General features: G+C 52.7%; 4 protein-coding genes across 4 annotated transcripts; 3 read left to right on the top strand and 1 right to left on the bottom strand.

The window, feature by feature from the left end:
• Positions 1–1,544: 1,544 nt before the first annotated feature.
• Positions 1,545–3,461, top strand: BDP81DRAFT_311662 (uncharacterized protein; the record flags this gene model as incomplete). The annotated part of the gene is made up of 6 exons (XM_060583740.1): positions 1,545–1,621; positions 1,684–1,888; positions 1,948–2,232; positions 2,286–2,349; positions 2,399–2,698; positions 2,755–3,461. The coding sequence occupies 6 exons, from the start codon at positions 1,545–1,547 to the stop codon at positions 3,459–3,461; spliced, it is 1,638 nt and encodes a 545-aa protein (XP_060449057.1).
• A 1,095-nt stretch (positions 3,462–4,556) lies between these two features.
• BDP81DRAFT_479111 (ABC transporter) lies at positions 4,557–6,426 on the top strand. Its single transcript, XM_060594875.1, has 2 exons — positions 4,557–5,509; positions 5,599–6,426. Exons 1-2 carry the CDS (start codon positions 4,905–4,907, stop codon positions 6,083–6,085), a joined length of 1,092 nt encoding a protein of 363 aa, XP_060449056.1. The 5' UTR covers positions 4,557–4,904; the 3' UTR covers positions 6,086–6,426.
• A 568-nt stretch (positions 6,427–6,994) lies between these two features.
• On the top strand, positions 6,995–7,429 carry BDP81DRAFT_446756 (uncharacterized protein; the record flags this gene model as incomplete). Its single annotated transcript, XM_060592103.1, has 1 exon — positions 6,995–7,429. The coding sequence occupies one exon, from the start codon at positions 6,995–6,997 to the stop codon at positions 7,427–7,429; it is 435 nt and encodes a 144-aa protein (XP_060449055.1).
• Positions 7,430–7,762: 333 nt separating this feature from the next.
• Positions 7,763–8,680, bottom strand: BDP81DRAFT_458571 (uncharacterized protein; the record flags this gene model as incomplete). The annotated part of the gene is made up of 2 exons (XM_060593429.1): positions 7,763–8,504; positions 8,589–8,680. The coding sequence occupies 2 exons, from the start codon at positions 8,678–8,680 to the stop codon at positions 7,763–7,765; spliced, it is 834 nt and encodes a 277-aa protein (XP_060449054.1).
• Between the last annotated feature and the right edge of the window lie 9,085 nt (positions 8,681–17,765).

Here is a 17,765-nt window from a genome sequence, read left to right as displayed (position 1 = left end):
CTCGCCAATACTTTGCAGTCAATTGGTTCGCCTACCACGTAATCGCCTCTGATGAACTCCCCAGTCACCTGCCCCAAGAGGCAAGAGCAAGTCACTCCTCCCCTGTGCCGTCCTTTCCTTGCCAATGCCCAGGCGAGCGCCCCAATGGCTCAGCGAGACGCAGATGAGCGGCACTGCCCGCCTGCTCAATTCCATAACCTCTTTAGCAATTGAACAAGCTGACCTATTGCAGGCTGCTGAAATGACATTGGAAATTTCCTAAAATTGTCAATGGTCGAGGCTTTGTCATTGTCGAATATTGAAATGCGAGTGCAACCCCCTTTCTCAACTAATTGACGGTGGAATTGTTCCTCTACTACGTTAGGCTCACACTCGTTCCTTCAGCCATCCGCAGAGAGCAGGTGACTTGTATTGTAATCGAGGCTGAGCGCCTCCACCACCACCACCAGTGACTCCAAGACTTGTCCTTTTCATCTGAGTCTTCCGTGGAGAATGGTCAACGGATGCCTTTTCTCGAACTCTGTACAACCAATCCACAAGAAGCCACCGAAAATTGAGTCTTGAACGATGGGAAGGCGGTCCCCGCCAAGCGAGTCCTGCCCTGTGCGACTTGGACCATCCACCCCCACGATCCACCCAAATGATGACAAGAACACCACACTGCTCTTTCCCGCTTACATTGCCTACCTCATCAAGAGTAGGTACATTGGCCTAACACGACACAAGCCGCAAGGCGACCAATGAAGGCGGCAAGAACCCCCCCCCCCCCCTTGCCGCAAAGGTATCCTACAAACTCTTATTCTGGTGCCTGAAATGCTTCTTGCCCCGCCTCTCTTCAGAGATGCTGTGCCTCCCCAGGCTCTTGCTCAACAAAGGGCCTGAAGAGTCATTCCTCACCGCAACACCTGCCTGGTACTTCCCTATTACCTATTTTGTGCTCTCAGTGTCAGACTTCAGCCTCGTTCTTGGCTGTTTCCCTTCCCTCCCTCTCGCGCAAGTAAGCAGCTGCGGTGGGGAGAAGCGAGCGGTGCGGCAGAAGGGCGCGCATGCGCGCTTCCAGGTTCCTTCCTCTTGCTCTTGCAATGTGTTTCTCTCTCTGGAATGCCCGCATCTCACTCGCGAATGCCTCCCGTCAGCTCCTCATAGGGTAGCCTTACGGGTTTCTTAGCTCTGTTTCCTCATGCCTCTTCTGTGCCTCCTGTATGCCTTGTCCGGGGGCCTTTTGCTTCCCATCGTTCGCCCCTCTGTTGTTATAAAAGAAGGGAGCAGCCGCTTCCGCATCCTTGGAAGGTAAAGATTGCAAGTCCCACGATATCCACTCAGCGTTCAAAGAAACCCAGGCTCAACCAAGCACTCGGCAACTGATCCGGGAACCCCCTTTGACTTCTATTTCTCTCTTCTACTCTGATTCGACGTCCATCCCTTTGTTCACTGCCTCATCGCCGTCCGTTCTTCTGTTCCCATCGCATTTCTTTACCTATACCTAGACCCTACGAGATAACACCATTCTCCTCCGTCTTCTTGCCGACAGGTCACTGCCCATCATGGCCGCCCCAGCCGCTAACGTGAGCTACTCTCCAAAGAGACTGATCGTGTGCTGCGACGGCACCTGGATGAATTCGTATGTATTCGAGTCTGCCTAGCTTAGATATACCGATCTTGTTTGCTAATTGGGCCCCACAGAGAGAGTGCATACGTTAAGCCCACGCTCCTTAAGCCCAAGGGGTCGTTGCAGATCCCCTCAAATGTGACTCGCATCTCGAGGTGTTTTCGCCGAAGGTGCAGCGATGGCCGCATGCAGGTCATCGAGTACGAGTCTGGCGTCGGTACGGGCAGCAACACACTTGACACCCTTACTGGTGGTGCTTTCGGCCTCGGTCTTGGAGAAGTAGGTGTTAGATATCACGTCTGATTGAGGGTTTAGACAAGTACTAACATACATGACAGCGAGTTCGAAACATCTACAGCTTCCTTTGCGCCAACTACTGCGACGGCGACGAGATCATCCTCGTCGGTTTCTCTCGTGGCGCTTACATTGTCCGTTCCGTTGCCGGCATGATTTCCGATCTAGGACTCTTGACCCGCGAAGGTGTCGAGCACTTTTGGCCCATCTTCAAGGATATGGAGAACTGGAACAACCACCGCTACCGTGACGAGTTCCCAACGATGCCCTTTGACAACAAGCCCAAGGGTGATGGGGCAGCGGAGGCATACAGGGCCAAGCTGGAAAAGGTAAGTCGGACGTTCCTATGATGATGGATAATACAGAACGCTGACCTGGATAGCTCGGTATGACCCGTGTTAGGCAAAATGAGGGCCAAGGGGATATCATCAAGGTCAAAGCAGTTGGTAAGGAGCCCCGATTCCGGTGAATGTCTGCGACTAACAGCAAAAACAGCCGTCTGGGACACTGTTGGTAGCCTTGGCATCCCCCAAATCGCCTGGTTGAACAAGCTCGGTATCTACGCGTCCAACCGCGAGTTCAGATTCTGGGACACGAGCCTGTCTGACAGAGTCGAACACGCATTCCAGGCTCTGGCTCTCGACGAGACACGCTACTCCTTCCAGCCGGCTGTCTGGGAACGTCTTAAGGCTAACAGGCATACGACTGATCTTCGACAAGTCTGGTTCCCGGGAAACCACTCAAACTGCGGTGGCGGCTGGAACGATCAGGGAATTTCTAACATCACTCTTGCCTGTAAGTCTACGTCCTGTACGTGATGCCTCTGATCATGGACTAACATTGTATTCCAGGGATGATGGATCAGTTGGCATCCATTGGCGTCGAGTTTAACCACCTCGCACTCGAACGCTGTGTGCAGCAGTCCAAGTCGTTTTACCAAGCCCAAATCAAGAATAAGAGCATCCAGTGGGCAATGGAGCCTGTCTACGGCCAGAATCATCCCCTCCGGCCGTGGGGTCTCGGCTCCATTCAGAAGACATCGAACCTTCTCTACACTTTGGCCGGAAAGATTATTCGCTCGCCTGGTCTGTACAAACAAGTCAATGCTCACACGGATGCTCGAACCGCTACTTTCCTCACGGACACGAACGAGCGCATCCATTCATCGGTCCGTATCCGCCTGGCTTGCAAGGGTCTGGGTTTGAATGATCTTGGAGAGTGGGACAACCCGGCGATGAAGAAAAACTGGCGGCTTGTCTATTCGAATGCGGCTTACGAGGACCCGGTCCCGCACCATCCAGTCTGGGAGCCTGAGTCGGATCAGCAAGAGTGTATGAAGCATCCTGCCGACGCCGACTCCGATGGTCGCTGGGTCTGGGAGTACTGTGGACCAAAGGAGAATGCTCCGACCAGTCCCAATGGGAGGACCATGGTCGAGGAGCCCTTGGGGCCGTACGAGCGTCACCTGTTGAAGTTGACTGGCGGTGACCCCAATATTTACCAGTATGTGCAGTCGAAGGAGGGCACTAAGCGCGCTCTCGAAGTAGAGAGCAGCTAGTGCTAGGTGTTGGAGCACGATACGGCGCTGAGATACCCCCTTTACCTCGTAGCATAGCTTTGGCGTTTGGTTGTTTTTCGAAATATTGAAATAGATCAATAGATTGGCATTGTATTTTACATCTATGCTTGCCAGCTCACGCGAGCCTCCGTGAGATTTGTTCAGCCTCTAGGGTTAAGACTAAGTCCCCCAACACTTCTATATATGCATTTTCGGCACTGTAGTCTTACAGAAACTCCTTAGACCCTTATCCGATACAACTGCCACCTCCGACACCTGCTTCCGATCGTGAAGTCTTGGTGCTCGGGTGTCATGCGATGCTGACCAAGCCGCGGAAGGGGATCCCCACCCATTTGCAGCTACCAAGCGGCCGACGATCCGAAAACGAGCACGATGCGAGGTGCGAGAGTGGTCCATCCATGGCAGGCATGTTTCCTAAAGCGGTAATTTTACAATCATGGTTGAGAAAACAATGTCGGCAAGTATGTCACCGCACCAACTATGGCCGCTCTGATACTACTTTACCAGCTAGTCTCTCCTATCATTTCTGTCCTCGCCTCCTTCTGCCGATCGAAGGTTTCTTTTAGGACTCTTACTCCGCCGAGCTATGTGACGCTCATAATCTTGTACGTGTAGGGGTAGCATATAGTCTATTTGGGGGTGTTCATTGGAATAAGCTTATTGCCCAGCGTAGAGTCAAAATTTGGATGGCTCCAGTTCGTCATGCAACGTCAGGCTTGGATCGAGTCCTGCTACTAACTTCCCTCCCTTTCGTCGCAAAGCGAATAATCGGCAACATGCAATTTGATCAGAGAGCTTGGCTTGGCCGGCACGACCCTGGGTCATTTTGGTTACGGGAGCAGGGAAAGCAAGAAACTGGTCTTTCAAGTTTATTAGACAAAGTGGTACGATTGATCTAGTAAGGAGAGAAGACGCTAGAGATAAGTAGACTAACATGGTGACATTATCTCACGAGGTGGAGTCGGGCCAGGGCTGAGTCCCACTGGCTTGGTAAGTCTACCGCGCGCGTCGGCTTTTTGATTTTCCACCTTTATGGTGTAGACACTGCTTGTGACGATGATGCTTACCAAGTTTTGAAGTTTTCGCGATTCGCGTCTTGCTAGAACATGCGGATTTTGCGTCCTCTGACGGGCAGGCTTGGCTAGGAAATCTCAATTGTTCAGCAGAGGAGCGGCACGAAGAAGAGATGCGATGTGAAGATCAACACTGTTGACCGAGTCGTGGTCTTGTTGTACCTTAGAAGACAACATGTGTCCAAGAAATGCAGTTGATCCTCGACTTTGGTATACAGGGGATGTGATATCCCTTGCAGTATGACTTCCGATTAGAGCATCATCGTCCTCACCATCCTCAACTTTCATCCAGGACTCGGCTTCTACATACTTCACCCCTCACATCTGACTTCCACCAAACTCCCATACCATGATGATCGGCTCTACTCTGCTGGCCGCCACCAGCTTCGCCACCATGGCAGCAGCATACGACACAACCTTCGGCTTCAACGGCGCCCCCATAATCGAAAACCGAACCCTCGACGAGATCCACCAAGCCGCCCTCGCCGAGGGCGGCATCGTCACAGCCTGGCACGGAGGCGACGAGACCAACCAACAAGACGGCCTCAAAAGGGCCTTTGAGGACCGGTTCCCCGGCATGACGCTCAACATCACCGTCGACGTCTCCAAATTCCACGACGGCCACATCGACGGCCAGCTCGCCCTCGGCGCGGGCGCGCTGTACGTCGACACGGCGATCCTGCAGACCCTGCACGATTACCCCCGCTGGGACCTCGAGGGCGCGCTGTTGCACTACAAGCCTGTCCATTTCGAAAAGGTTCACCCTGCGTTCCGGGACGTTCGCGGGGCGTGGCATGGGGTTTCGATTTTTGCGTGGACGTTTATTTGGAATTCGGACTGGGAGGGGGATGGGCCTAGGGAGTTTGCGGATTTCTTGGAGCCTAGGTTTAAGGATAAGCTTGTTCTTACGTATCCCAACGACGACGATGCGGTGCTGTACGCGTTTGACCTGATGTAAGTAGATACCTTGCTGGTTGATTTCCAATCTAGAAGTTCTCTATCCACCTGAAGTATCACTGACACCAAACTCACCCCTTTAACAGCATGCAACAATTCGGCTACGAATGGTTCGAAAAGCTCCTCGCGCAGAACCCCCGCTGGGTCCGCGGCACCGGAACACCCGTCACCCTCCTCACCTCGCCCAACACCACCCTCTCCGCCACATTCACCGCGGGCGTCGGCCTCATCCCCACGGCGCCGCTGAACGTCTCCATCCCGAGCGAGGGCAGCTTCGTGACGTGGGCGCAAGGGGCGGCCATCTTTAAGGATACGCCGCACCCTGAGGGCGCGAAGCTGCTTCACAACTTTATGCTGAGCGACGAGTACCAGTCGACGACGGGGTCGTGGAGCGTGAGGAAGGATGTCGCGCCGCCGGCTGGGTATCCTGAGATTATGGATGTCAAGTCGACTAATCCGGTTGAGTTTGAGAGGTTTATGGGGGACCGGGTGCGTGTTGAGCAGTTGAAGTTGTTTTTTGAGGATAAGATTGGGACGGCGCAGGGGTTAAGTCCTCTGATTGATGACTTGTGAAGGTTTGAATTGGGGATCTCCTCAATGTGAGCTGTGAAATATAGACTGGGTACTAGATGGAGTTGAGAAGATGCGGCGGATGGAGTTGGAGTGAGGTATCATTGAGGCAGTGGTATCGATTTGATGTTGTTGTTGACTTTGTGGACATTGGCGAGGCTTAGAAGTTATCAGTAATCCAGGAAGGGACAAATTATTTTGATCAATGTAGAAGAATTGGCAGACAATGTATATACTCTGAAGGGTTTACATCTCCTCACAACATGGGCCCCTACGATGTGATCTTGTGACTCTGACCCTCTCGTCACGAGTCCAACGCAACCTCTTCTTGTTTGTTCTCAAGTCTTTCTTCTCATCGCTGGCTAGACTTTTTATTCATAGAAGCAAGTAAGACTCCTCGCGGAGTTCCGCTACCGAACCCGCAGGGACACCCTTGCCCTTACATGCTGCAGCCCGAAATAAGCGGGACAGGTCCTCCCGCATGGTTCATCACGTCGAGTCTAGCCACATCAAAGGATCAGATGCTGAATCAGCGCCCAATCGTGAGAATCCCCACGATGTCTCGTTCCTAGGGACAAGTTTTGAAAGGTGGACTTGTCTAATAGATTGTACCAAGACATTCCTGACTAAGAAGCCGGTCGGAATTCCATCATTCTAGGCATCAGCTTTTGTTTCAATGTCTTGTTACTCCTTAGAATGGAGATGATGTTGTTACAATGACATTTAGCTACCCCGAAACTTGAGAGTATATTGGTATAAAAGTCCAGCGTTTGAGCCGTTCTGGTATCATCCAACCGGCTCTTAGCCATTCATCTCTCCAAGCTGAAACAAACTTCCCACTACTTACCATCGGCCATTCCACCTCTCACAACAAACGATTACCAATAACACCCTACTCCTCCACCACCCAAGATGTACATCCCATCCACCCTCACGCTCCTCACAGCAGCAGCCCTCCAGCTCGCCACCCCAGTCTCGGCAAACTACGAGACCGGCAAAGCCGTGCAGATCAACTTCTACTCCAACTCGGGCTGCTCGGCCTACACCGGCGAGACGGCGGCGTGGTGGACCCGCTCCCCCCACGCGGGCGAGTACGTCAACGGCGGGAGCGCCGGCGACTGCTTCTCGCTCGGCATGCCGGGCGCCAGCGGGAGCCTCAACGTGGCCAACGTGTGGCGGGGCAACGGGGCCAAGACGGGCGGCAGCTGCGACTTGTATGATGGGTACAACTGCGGCGGCGTCAAGGGCGGCATTGGGTTCGATAAGAACTCGGGGTCGGGAGGTTGTGTTGCTTCGAGGAGCTCGAGTGGATTGTTGTGGAAGAGTGCTCGGTGTGGTGCCGCCTAAGTGTGGGAGGGACGAGAAGGGTACCTAGAGGGCGCTGGGTTTGGGTTAGACTTCATCATATGTTGGGATTAACTTAAGTCATTCACTCAGTCGCTGGTGATGATGTTTCGTGGGTTTTTCGCAACCTTATGCTGACGAATCCACGCTTTTCCGGCGTACCAATCACGGATAATTCATGGTAAGTGCAGTCTTTAGAAGACGTAGATATTAGAACCATGAAAGCCGAGTACCTTTTGAAGCCATGCCTGTCCCTACGAAAACAAGTTCCAGCATTCCAGAAATGTACGACTTACACCTGTTGAGAAGACTATTACCCATGAGAGACCCGTCCCCTTATCGCTTCGCCGGGACGATGCCCTCCCTTCCATCAACATCCGTCCACTCCTGAAGCGCATCAAACAGTCTCCCCCATTTCCCACCAGACCACTCATTCCTCAACGCCTCCCACTCAGGCAAACACCCTCTCATGAACTGCAACCAACCGCCGACAATAAAGTCCGCATACATCGGGCTCTCTCGCCCATCAATAAAGGGACCTGCTCCCCCAGCAGGGAAACAGTGACGGAGCTTAGCCTCCAGATTCGTCTCGAAATCCTCCAGCATCTTCTTCCTGACGTCCGAACCGGGTGGAATCTCAAGGTCCTCCCACTTCTTCCCCGGGAACCGATCCAGGAACGACTTCCTGTCGGCCTCGACGGTGCGCGGGTCGAGGGACATGTAGAAGCTCCCGAGCGGGGCGCCGTACTGGCTAAAGACCTGGTCTACAAAGGCGTTGAAGACGCGGTGCAGGGCTACCGTGCCACCGTCCGCTCCGCCCTGGAAGAGCTGGTCTTTCTTGCCGGAGAGGTAGGTCTTTTGCAGGTGCAGAGCGATGTCGAACGAGTCGCCCACGACGACGTCCTTGTCTCCTGAGGCAGAGGCGAGCGGGTCACGGATGATGGGCAGGGTGGGGAAGTCGGTGCCGTCGTCGTGTTTGCGGTTGGCGGAGAGCTGGAGCGAGTTGCGCGTCTCGGCGACGGCGTTGAGGGGGACCCAGGTTGTGCGGTAGGGGACTTTGGCGAAGTTGAGTGCGAATCTGCAGGGTGTTAGTTTTGGTTCCGCAAGGGGTTTTTTCTTTTCGTCTTCCTCCTGGACGGAGGTATGAGGGATCATCACGTACCGCGTCTTCCACGGATTCGGCGCCGTTGGGTAGACCTTGGGGTCGAGGATGATGTCGTAGAACGTAATGGTGGTTTTGTCAGAGGCGTCCATGGTGGGCGGAACTGAAGTGGAATGCTGATTGTCGGACTGTATCGATGTGGCGTTCATGTGATTCTCGGTGCAGGAAACTGGGCAATTGGGACAGTCAGATGTTGAAAGGAACGAGGAACCAATGGCTATTTCAACTTTTCACGATGAGATCAGTTTCACAATACGAACGTTGGAATGCTCTCCTGCCACGATGCAGACGAACCACGGGTGATCTGCCCCTCGAATGACATAGCGGCGATGATTCATATGCTATACAGGCCCTAGCGGCCGCGACGGCGTGCCCCGATAGGCTGCCCCCCGCTCGCAGCTGTGTACTACGTAAGACAAAACAACGCCACGGCCCGCAGAGTGGGGCGGTGTACCCGGAGATCGGTTGAGCGAGCTAATGCCGTAAGACGGAGCCGAATTATGGAGTCTGCCGGTGATTTTCCCCTGAAGCAAGTCAGATCCCACATCCTTCCCGGAGCTGAGGTGATTACTGATCTGGTAAATGCATGTAACAACTACCGGCTTTTGCTCGAATTGGCAATTAAGCAGTCTGACACTGTAACTGCCTCATTGACTCGGCAGTACCGTGCACGATGGCACGTGTGTTCGTATTCTCCAGAGAGTGAAATGGCCCAGTCCGCGTCGGGTTAGCGAGGACATGTAATGTTCGGTGAAGAGCTCGGTGAAGGATTCAAGAGTTGAAGATTAACTAAGCAGGATTAATAGATCACTAATCATAAGGTGAGGACACGCCCTATTATTAGCTCGGTGAAGCACGCACAAAAGTGCACCTTACTCTTGGGTGATCAAGGCAGATGTGATGCCCATCATATGTACCAATTGTCCTTTGATTCGTCTACGAGAGCTGAGCGCGGAATCAACATCTTCCAGAATCATGGCGGTGGGATACCGAGGGACACGAGCGGCCTATGTTGCCTCCCTAGACGTTGGCATAGGAAATGACTATTGACCCCCCCCCACGGGAGCATCATTCGCCTTCAAGCCATCATTATCAACAATTCCCAGACTTGCGCCTGCCCCGACAAGCAATTCGAAAGCCTCCTCCCGGCCGTTATGGGCTGCGATGTGCAGAGCCGTCCAACCATGGAACCCTCTCCGATCCAGCCGCGCACCGCCCCGTATCAACTCCGTGATAGCTTCGAGTTGGCCGTACCTCGTCGCTATCATGAGAGGTGTCCATCCGAGACGGCTTTCCACGTCCGGGTTGGCGGATCCCGCCAACAAGATCCGGATGCATCCCCTCCCGCAGCCACGGCGGGCCGCGATGTGCAGAGCCGCTTCGCCCTGCGCGTCGAGAGGTACGCCGAGCTTGAGAAGAGAGTCGAGCATGTCATGTAAGCAGCGTTTTGTCAGCCGGTGAGGGTAGGACGGTGGTTCGATTGCCTTTGGAGACTCCCGGAGCTCTGACGCGATGAGCTTGAGGATGGGTGGGAGACCGAACGCTGCGTACGTGCGGCTTACAAGGCGCAGTTTGCAGAGGTCGTGCTTTCTTAGATGCTAGGTTGTGTTAGTTGGTTTGGTTTCATGGATCACTCATCTTGGAGGGTTGGTCTTGACTTTTAGTATATCGTGAAGAGTCTCTGGCGGAAGGCCGTCAAGTGTGAGCACGCCCATCTCTAACGGCTATCGTGAAAGCCTTTCGCTTCCGCTTTGTTGATAGCTGCGCTCGTTACATGATGGGTATTCAGTGCATATAAGTATCTGTGCTCGGTGCTATATGCCAATCTTCTCCATGATTGATAATCATCAGACTTTGCGCTATGAAAAGACAAACTTGCAGCGCTATATTTTGAGGACATATAGTTTGACCCGTCAACTCAAGTCTGGCCTGGCCAGCTTTCGGCAATCTACCGAATGGAATTGGGCCGGTTCATGGTCCGGTGTTGGTATAAAACCGTCAAATCTACCGCCAAACGCACACTTCGCAAGGCACCAACTGATCTACTACGACTTAGGTCAGGGACGCGCGATTATGTCTAAGGCCCATCAGACGATTGGGAATACAATTTTCAGCGAGTAAGTTCACTCACCGGTGTCATGACTGGAAACTTACCACGCAACCTAGGTGTCTCGGGGAGCCCCCCCCCGGCTTTCGGAGGCAGTGGCGGTAGCGCTCGGCCGGCCGCACTGATGCGGCTCCTAACCCCAGCTTGGGTAGCATTGAGACCGCTGACCGACAAGTGTGCGAGGAAAATCAATTGGCCAATCAGACCAGTGGAATGGGACGAAGCTCCAGCTCCATTCTTCAAGGTCAACGCTTCGCTTTAGTGATGAAATTGAGCGCACCTGACTTACTTCAATCTCCAGGCTCTTGAGCAGTCGACCTGAGCATTTTTAAGGTCTTGTTTGGCGTGCTTCCTGTTGGGCAGCGATTATCAGGTAGGGGGTCACTGGGATGTATTGATGAGTATGAAGAACGAGTGGCTATGGGAATATCCCGACTATCTATATAGTGAGTAGAAGACCCTTTATACTGGCATATCCTTGGCAAACTTAGTCATGCTTGTATAAGACCATATTATCTCATAGGCATAGTGTGACAATCGTTATAACGAGTGTACTGGGATGGGCCTGACACACCCCCCTAGGTTCAAGTCTTTGCTTGAAGCTATTCACACTTCTTCCTGGCCCAGCAGGTGTATGATGTTAACAAGACGAAGTTGACGAACGAATTCTCGGTGTTTTTATATGTTCAGTAGCTTGGTTAGACTATTAGCGATAGTGCTATTAGTATCCATCCACTTGAAAGTGATGTCTCCTTTCCGATAGACTTGGCGAGCCCATAAATTCTATATATCGATGTATTTTAGCCTAGATATTCTATAAGGCTTTTTATCTATTAGAAGACAAAGAGTTTGACTATTATCGTAGTAAATAATAAGGAAACCGTCTAGTTGAATCTAGAGATTCTCTATTAACCTTATAGTTACTATATACACTCAAGCCGGGATCTGCGTAGCTAGGTCTAAGTGCGCCAACTGTTATGGGCCTTTTCCAGCAAACCACGCAGACTGCCCAGCTAGGCCTCTACTGGTTAATGGAAACCTTACTATCCCAACCCGGAAGGAACTGCGAGGAATCCGGAAGGCTGGAGAGAAGGCGTCTGAAGACCTCCTAGCCAGCCAGGCTTGCTCCGTGGGCAGCAACCAGCAAACTGAGGCTGGACCAAGCGCTACACATGGGCAACAGCCGATATCTAAGCGCCCTCGACCCCTCACACCCACACAAGACTCAATTGTTGTAGCAGATACCGCTAGCGTAGTTGGAAGCAGCATTATGGTTGAGGATGAGGTTGAAGACTCTGAAGCCCTCCCCCTAACCAACCGCCCTATCCGCCCGCTCCCGAGCAGCAGCAGGAGCCAGAGGGTAGTACAGAAGCCTGATTACAATGTTATTAATGCCTACACCCACCTCGACCTCGACTCGGAACAGTATGCTCAGACCAACTGCCCCACGGGTACTACGGGTAGCCCAGTGTAACGTGGGGAAGAAAAGCCCAGCTCATACAGCTCTCCTAGAGCTCTGCTGGGAAGATCAAATTGATATAGTACTAATCCAGGAACCCTGGATAGGCTATAGAGATAAAATGCAGATTAACACACACCCAGGCTTTAACTCCTATATCCCAGTTGACTTCTGGAACAACAGAGATACAAGACCTAGGGTTATGACCTATATACGCAAGAGTCTAAGACTTCAAATACAGCAACAAAGGCCTACCCAAACGAGAGATATCTTATGGGTTAAGGCTGGCAACTTCACTATTATCAACGTATATAGGCCGCCAGGTGAGCCGACAAACCACACGACTACTGCTCTCCTAGGATACTATCCGCCAGAAAGAGCCCTTATAGCCGGGGACTTTAACGCCCGCCACCCTACCTGGGAACCAGGCTCCCCTAGCCGGAATCGGGGGGACGATATTGCAGAGTGGGCTGAAGGCTACGATCTTTCGTTTATTGGGGAGGTTGGGGTCCCTACCCATACTCATAGGCATACCCTCGACCTAAAATTCTCAAATATCCCCTTTGCTGAGGCTTATATTAGCCCACACCTGCACCCAGGGGCTGACCACCAAGCTATCACAACAACTATCCCTATAGGCAAGGCCCAGGAACAGAAACGCCATACTGGCCACCTCTCAGTCCCAGAGTCAGCCCTACCCCGACTTATCGACCTAGTAAGAGCTGGATCCTCAGCCTTACCTACCCTAGGGGAAGTACCTAGTCCAGCAGAGCTGGACACTCTAGCTACCCAACTAGTCAGCCTCTTCTATACAGCTATTCAAGCTGTAGGTAAGAGACGGACAAATCAGGGTAGGGGAGCCCCCTGGTGGACAGAAGAGTGTGCAGAAGCCCACCGAGCTGCTATCGAGGCTAGGCGCCAGCAGGCCCAGGAACCTGGGCTAGTTATACCTCCCCCCATCCTAGAGGAGCAAAAGATCTTCTTAACAACTGTTAGAAGGGCAAAACGCGCTTACTGGACTACTAAGATCGAAGGGGCTAAGACAGACCAAGACCTATATAAGATAGTAGGCTGGCGGAAGTCTAGCTTAGCTGTTAAAGGCCCGCCCCTTATAGTAGAAGGTCAGATATTCGACAACAGCTACGATAAAGCCCAGGCCCTACGAAAGGCCTTACTAGAGAGATTCAACGCTACAGACGACTTACCTGGGGATCCTTTTACTATCCCAGTAGTTGCACAGCGTCTAATGCCCTGGCAGGATGTGGTTAGCATGGAAGAAGTACGCCATGCTACTCTGACAAAGACTACAACCCCTGGGATTGACGGGATTACTACAAATTTACTACAGCAGACCTGGGAATCAGTAGCTAGGCCTATACAGCAGCTCTTCCAGGCCTGTATTCAAGTAGGCCACTTCCCCAGACCGTTCCGCAAAGCAGAAGTTGTCATGACCCAGAAGCCAGGGAAAACAGACTTCTCGAAGACTGGGTCTTGGCGACCGATATCCCTTTTATCCTGCTTGGGTAAAGGCCTAGAGCGGCTAATAGCAAAAAGGATGGCCTACCTTACTATCCTAGAAGGGGTTGCTAGCCCGCAGCAGGTTGGAGCACTACCAGGGAGGGCTGCAGTCGACCTAACAGCCTGTCTGACCCACGAGATCGAGAGGGCTCTAGACTTAGGGCTCACTGCAACTCTTGTAACAATGGACGTTAAAGGGGCTTTTGACTCTGTCCTAAGAAACCGACTTGTTATCAGGCTACGACAGCAGGGCTGGCCTAAGCATCTGATTAGGATGATCTTCACCTTTACCTCTAGCCGAGCAGCCCGGGTCAGGCTAGAGGATACAACTACAGAGGATTTCCCTCTATCCTGTGGGCTACCACAAGGCTCCCCACTATCTCCTATTCTCTTTCTATTATATATAGCTGATATCCTAGCCGACGATCAGAAGCTACGGTTCGGCTATGCGGATGATATAGGTTTAGTAGCTACTAGCCCATCGCTAAAAGAAAATGCTATAGCTCTAGGCCAAGAGATCACTCATATACTTAACTGGGGCACTGATAACAAGGTTACTTTTGACCCAGCTAAGTGTGAGGCAGTCCACTTCGGCAGGGAACATAAACAGACAAAAGACCTACCAGATATACAAGCGAGGGGCCTAACTATCAAGGCCTCAGCTAGGCCTGTACGATGGCTAGGAGTCTGGTTTGACAAGAGACTCACCTTCCGTCACCATGTCGAAACTAAGGTGGCGGCAGCAAGGAAGGTAGCCCAGTTCCTTCGGCACCTAACAAATACTAAAGGGGGGCTCCCAGCAGCCGCAGTACGAAATGCGGTTATTGCCTGTGTCCTTCCAACAGTCCTATATGGAGTTGAGACCTGGTATGCGGGCCTAACCAAACCAGCCCTAAACAGCGGCACCAATACTAGCAGTAGTACTGCTTTAAAGATAGCTACAGTTGGTACAGGACAGAAGGGCCTGGCCCGTAGAGTTAGCAAAGTTATTACAGCAGCAGCAAGGGCTATCCTGCCTGTCTGGAGAACCACACCGACCAGCACCCTCATCCGAGACGCTGGCCTTCCTACAGCAGAGGTAGCCCTCGAAGCAGCGCGACTACGCTTCGCTATACGCCTGCAGAAGGTTGACCAACAGCATCCCTTGGTCCCAAGGCTGCTACAGCCAGGGCGGCAACAGACCAGGCTCCAAAGAACAGCTGGCCTGTTACCTAAGTGTCCAAGGCCAGCACTCCTACAGCCGCAATACCTCCCAGGGTCTTATGACCTTATAGTTACACAGACGAAGGATGTAGCAGCTAGGATCTTCCAGGCCTGGCTCAAGACTGTGCCAGGTCAGCATACAGTCGTATACTCAGACGGCTCCAAAGCTCCTGACGGAGCTACAGGGTACGGCTTTGTTATCTAGCGCAACAATAAACGTATAGCCCAGGGCTGCGGCCGTCTCGGCTTAGCAGAAGTGTTTGATGGTGAGGCGGAGGGGGCGAGGGCTGGGCTCCGACGGGCCTTTCAGACCTCCCAAGGCCAGCCTATACACATCTGCATCGACAATACCAGCGTTATTCAGGGGATTCGCGGTAAGGTCCCAAACTCCTCACAAGCGGCCTTCCTTGAGATCCAGGAGGTAGCTAGGATACACGATATACAAACCCATTGGTCTCCTGGGCACCAAGGTATTAAAGGAAACGAAGAAGCAGACAGCCTAGCTAAGGAGGGAACAACTCTACCAGTCCTTAGGGGCCAACTAGCTACTCTATCAGGTATCAAGTGGCTTGCTAAAGAGCGGCCAAGACGCCAATATAGACGATGGTGGAAACAAGAGGCAACTCCCCGCTATACCCAACTAGGGCTCAAGGCTACCCTTGCTTGCCCTCCTGAACTTGGCCTCCCTAGGGCTGCCCTTCATCACCTCCTCGCGGCACGGTCAGGCCACGGGGACTTTAAACAATATCACCAACGCTTTAACCACACAGAAGCACTACTCACCTGCTCCTGTGGATGGGTTAAGGAGGCAGACCATCTAGTCTACTGCCGAAAGACCCTACTGAGGAGGCAACAGTGACCCACCCTCTACCCCTACAGCCGCCAGGAGCCCGTAGGACCTATAGGGTCCCTCGATCGCTACTTCAAGGGGCTAATCACTGACTCTGAAGGCTTCCAGGCCTTCCTCTGCGTGACAGACTTCTTCCAGAAGATCTGCCCGCGGTACTAGGAGATAGGTCATAACCTATCCTCCAAACGACAAACTACCTCTATTAAGAAACCAGATAGTTATAACGGAACTAGGGCACCAGTGGGAACTAGGGATGGATAGAACACATAGTAGCTCACGAGCAAGACTTGGAGGACGTCAGGATACGGCGTGTACTATATAGTATATAGCTAGAGCCTGCGACCCTTCACGCCACATACCCTCCGGGAGGTCTGCCGCAAGGGCGGCTGCGCCCTTGCCGCCATGGCGTTAATAGAACAACAACAAAAAAAAAAGGGGCCGATCGAAGTAGGTGGGGACGGCCTGGGTGGTTGTCCCACCTTAACCGGCCGTGATGACTAAGCAAGTTGTCCCACTTCGCCCAAGGCAGGTGCCAGCCAGCCCATGGTACCTGCCTATTACTCCTTATCAGCCTTTGCTGTTCCAACAATCTGGGAACCGAACCAAGTGGGGTGAGCTGTTATTTATCCCATCGGGTGCGGATGGACGCCATTTTCGCCAAGCCCCAAAATACCCACTACTTATCCACTATTACCGCGCATTTAAAGGGGTACTTTGATGGTACGTCATTTATCCCTATGCTCTGTTACCTATTATCACCACTATTACTACCAATTTGATTGATGCTGTAATGTCTTCTAATGATTCTGATTCTGATGTTTCTATTACTTCTGTACGCAGCTGTATAGTAGTTGAGGTCCTTCCAGAAGACCTTACTGCTGCCTGCAATACAGACTGTACGCCCGAGCGCTGTGACGCAGCAACAGTCCGGCCCTGCGAACCTCCGGCTACCGAGCATGGTCTTCCGGGCTCCTTCCGGCCCTTTAACGTGCCGGCCCGGGCCCAAGAGGTACGGGAGCTGCCGGAAAGCCCGCTTGACCTATTCATCCAATACGTTCCGCAGGGCCTCGTGGAGCAGTGGGCCCAGTGGACGAATGCGGCACCGCTGTTTAGGGAGGAGGGCCCTAGGGCTAGACGGGCTAGAGTATATGAGTGGAGGAAGACTTCAGCAGACGAGATCTACCTCTTCCTAGGGATCCTATTATATATAGGGATCCATAGGGAATCTAGATTATCAACCTACTGGTCAACCCAGCAGCAGAGGGAGGATCCTATTCACCCATTTACGCGGTTTATATCCCGGGACCGTTTCCAACTACTATTCCGGCGACTGCGGATATTCAACACTGCTGAATTCCAGCCCGACCAGCCCAGCCAGCCCAGCCAGAGCCGGGGCCGGGGCCGGGCCCAAGATCAAATGCCAGATGTATACCGGAAGGTTAACCAGTGGTCAGCCCACATCCAAGAGACTGGGGATTCCCTCTATACACCTGGTTCAGGCCTTACAGTTGACGAGGCTATGGTCCGATTTACAGGTCGATCTCTTGAGACGACAACAATTCCAACGAAACCTATCCCAACTGGCTATAAGATCTGGATCCTTGCCCAGTCTGGCTACTGTATACGGTGGCTATGGCACGTACATGGAAAGGGCCCATACGCATTAGTCCCCCAAGCCCAGCCCTCCCAGCCCGCCCAGCCCAGTCCAGCCCGGTCGGCTGGGCCAGCTGCTGGAAAGCTGCCTCAGTTGACACCAACGCAGGTTGTAACTACCCTTATTTCCCTACTTCCAGCTGCAACCTACCACGTCTTTCTTGACAACCTCTTTGCCTCTATACGTCTCTTTCGTACCCTACGGAATCAACAGGTTGGAGCTTCCGGTACCTGCCGGAAGGATAGTGGGATAGATGAGATCCTAGTCGCTGAGAAAGAGACTGAAGGACGGGGTATTCCCTAGGGCGAAGTACACTGTATCCCTACTGTGGGAACAAACGGCAATCGCTAGGTATACAGGGAGCCGAGCTATGTCACGTGTCTTCG

This window comes from Colletotrichum phormii (genome assembly GCF_030913505.1).
Source record: "Colletotrichum phormii strain CBS 102054 chromosome Unknown BDP81scaffold_4, whole genome shotgun sequence".
Classification (NCBI taxonomy): Eukaryota; Fungi; Ascomycota; class Sordariomycetes; order Glomerellales; family Glomerellaceae; genus Colletotrichum; species Colletotrichum phormii.
This window is presented reverse-complemented; position numbering and strand designations above follow the sequence as displayed.

Coding starts and splice junctions, on each gene's coding strand:
- BDP81DRAFT_479111 (XM_060594875.1), top strand. CDS start 4,905: ATGATGATCGGCTCTACTCTGCTGGCCGCCACCAGCTTCGCCACCATG. Junction 5,510..5,598: donor CTGTACGCGTTTGACCTGAT/GTAAGTAGATAC, acceptor CCCCTTTAACAG/CATGCAACAATTCGGCTACG.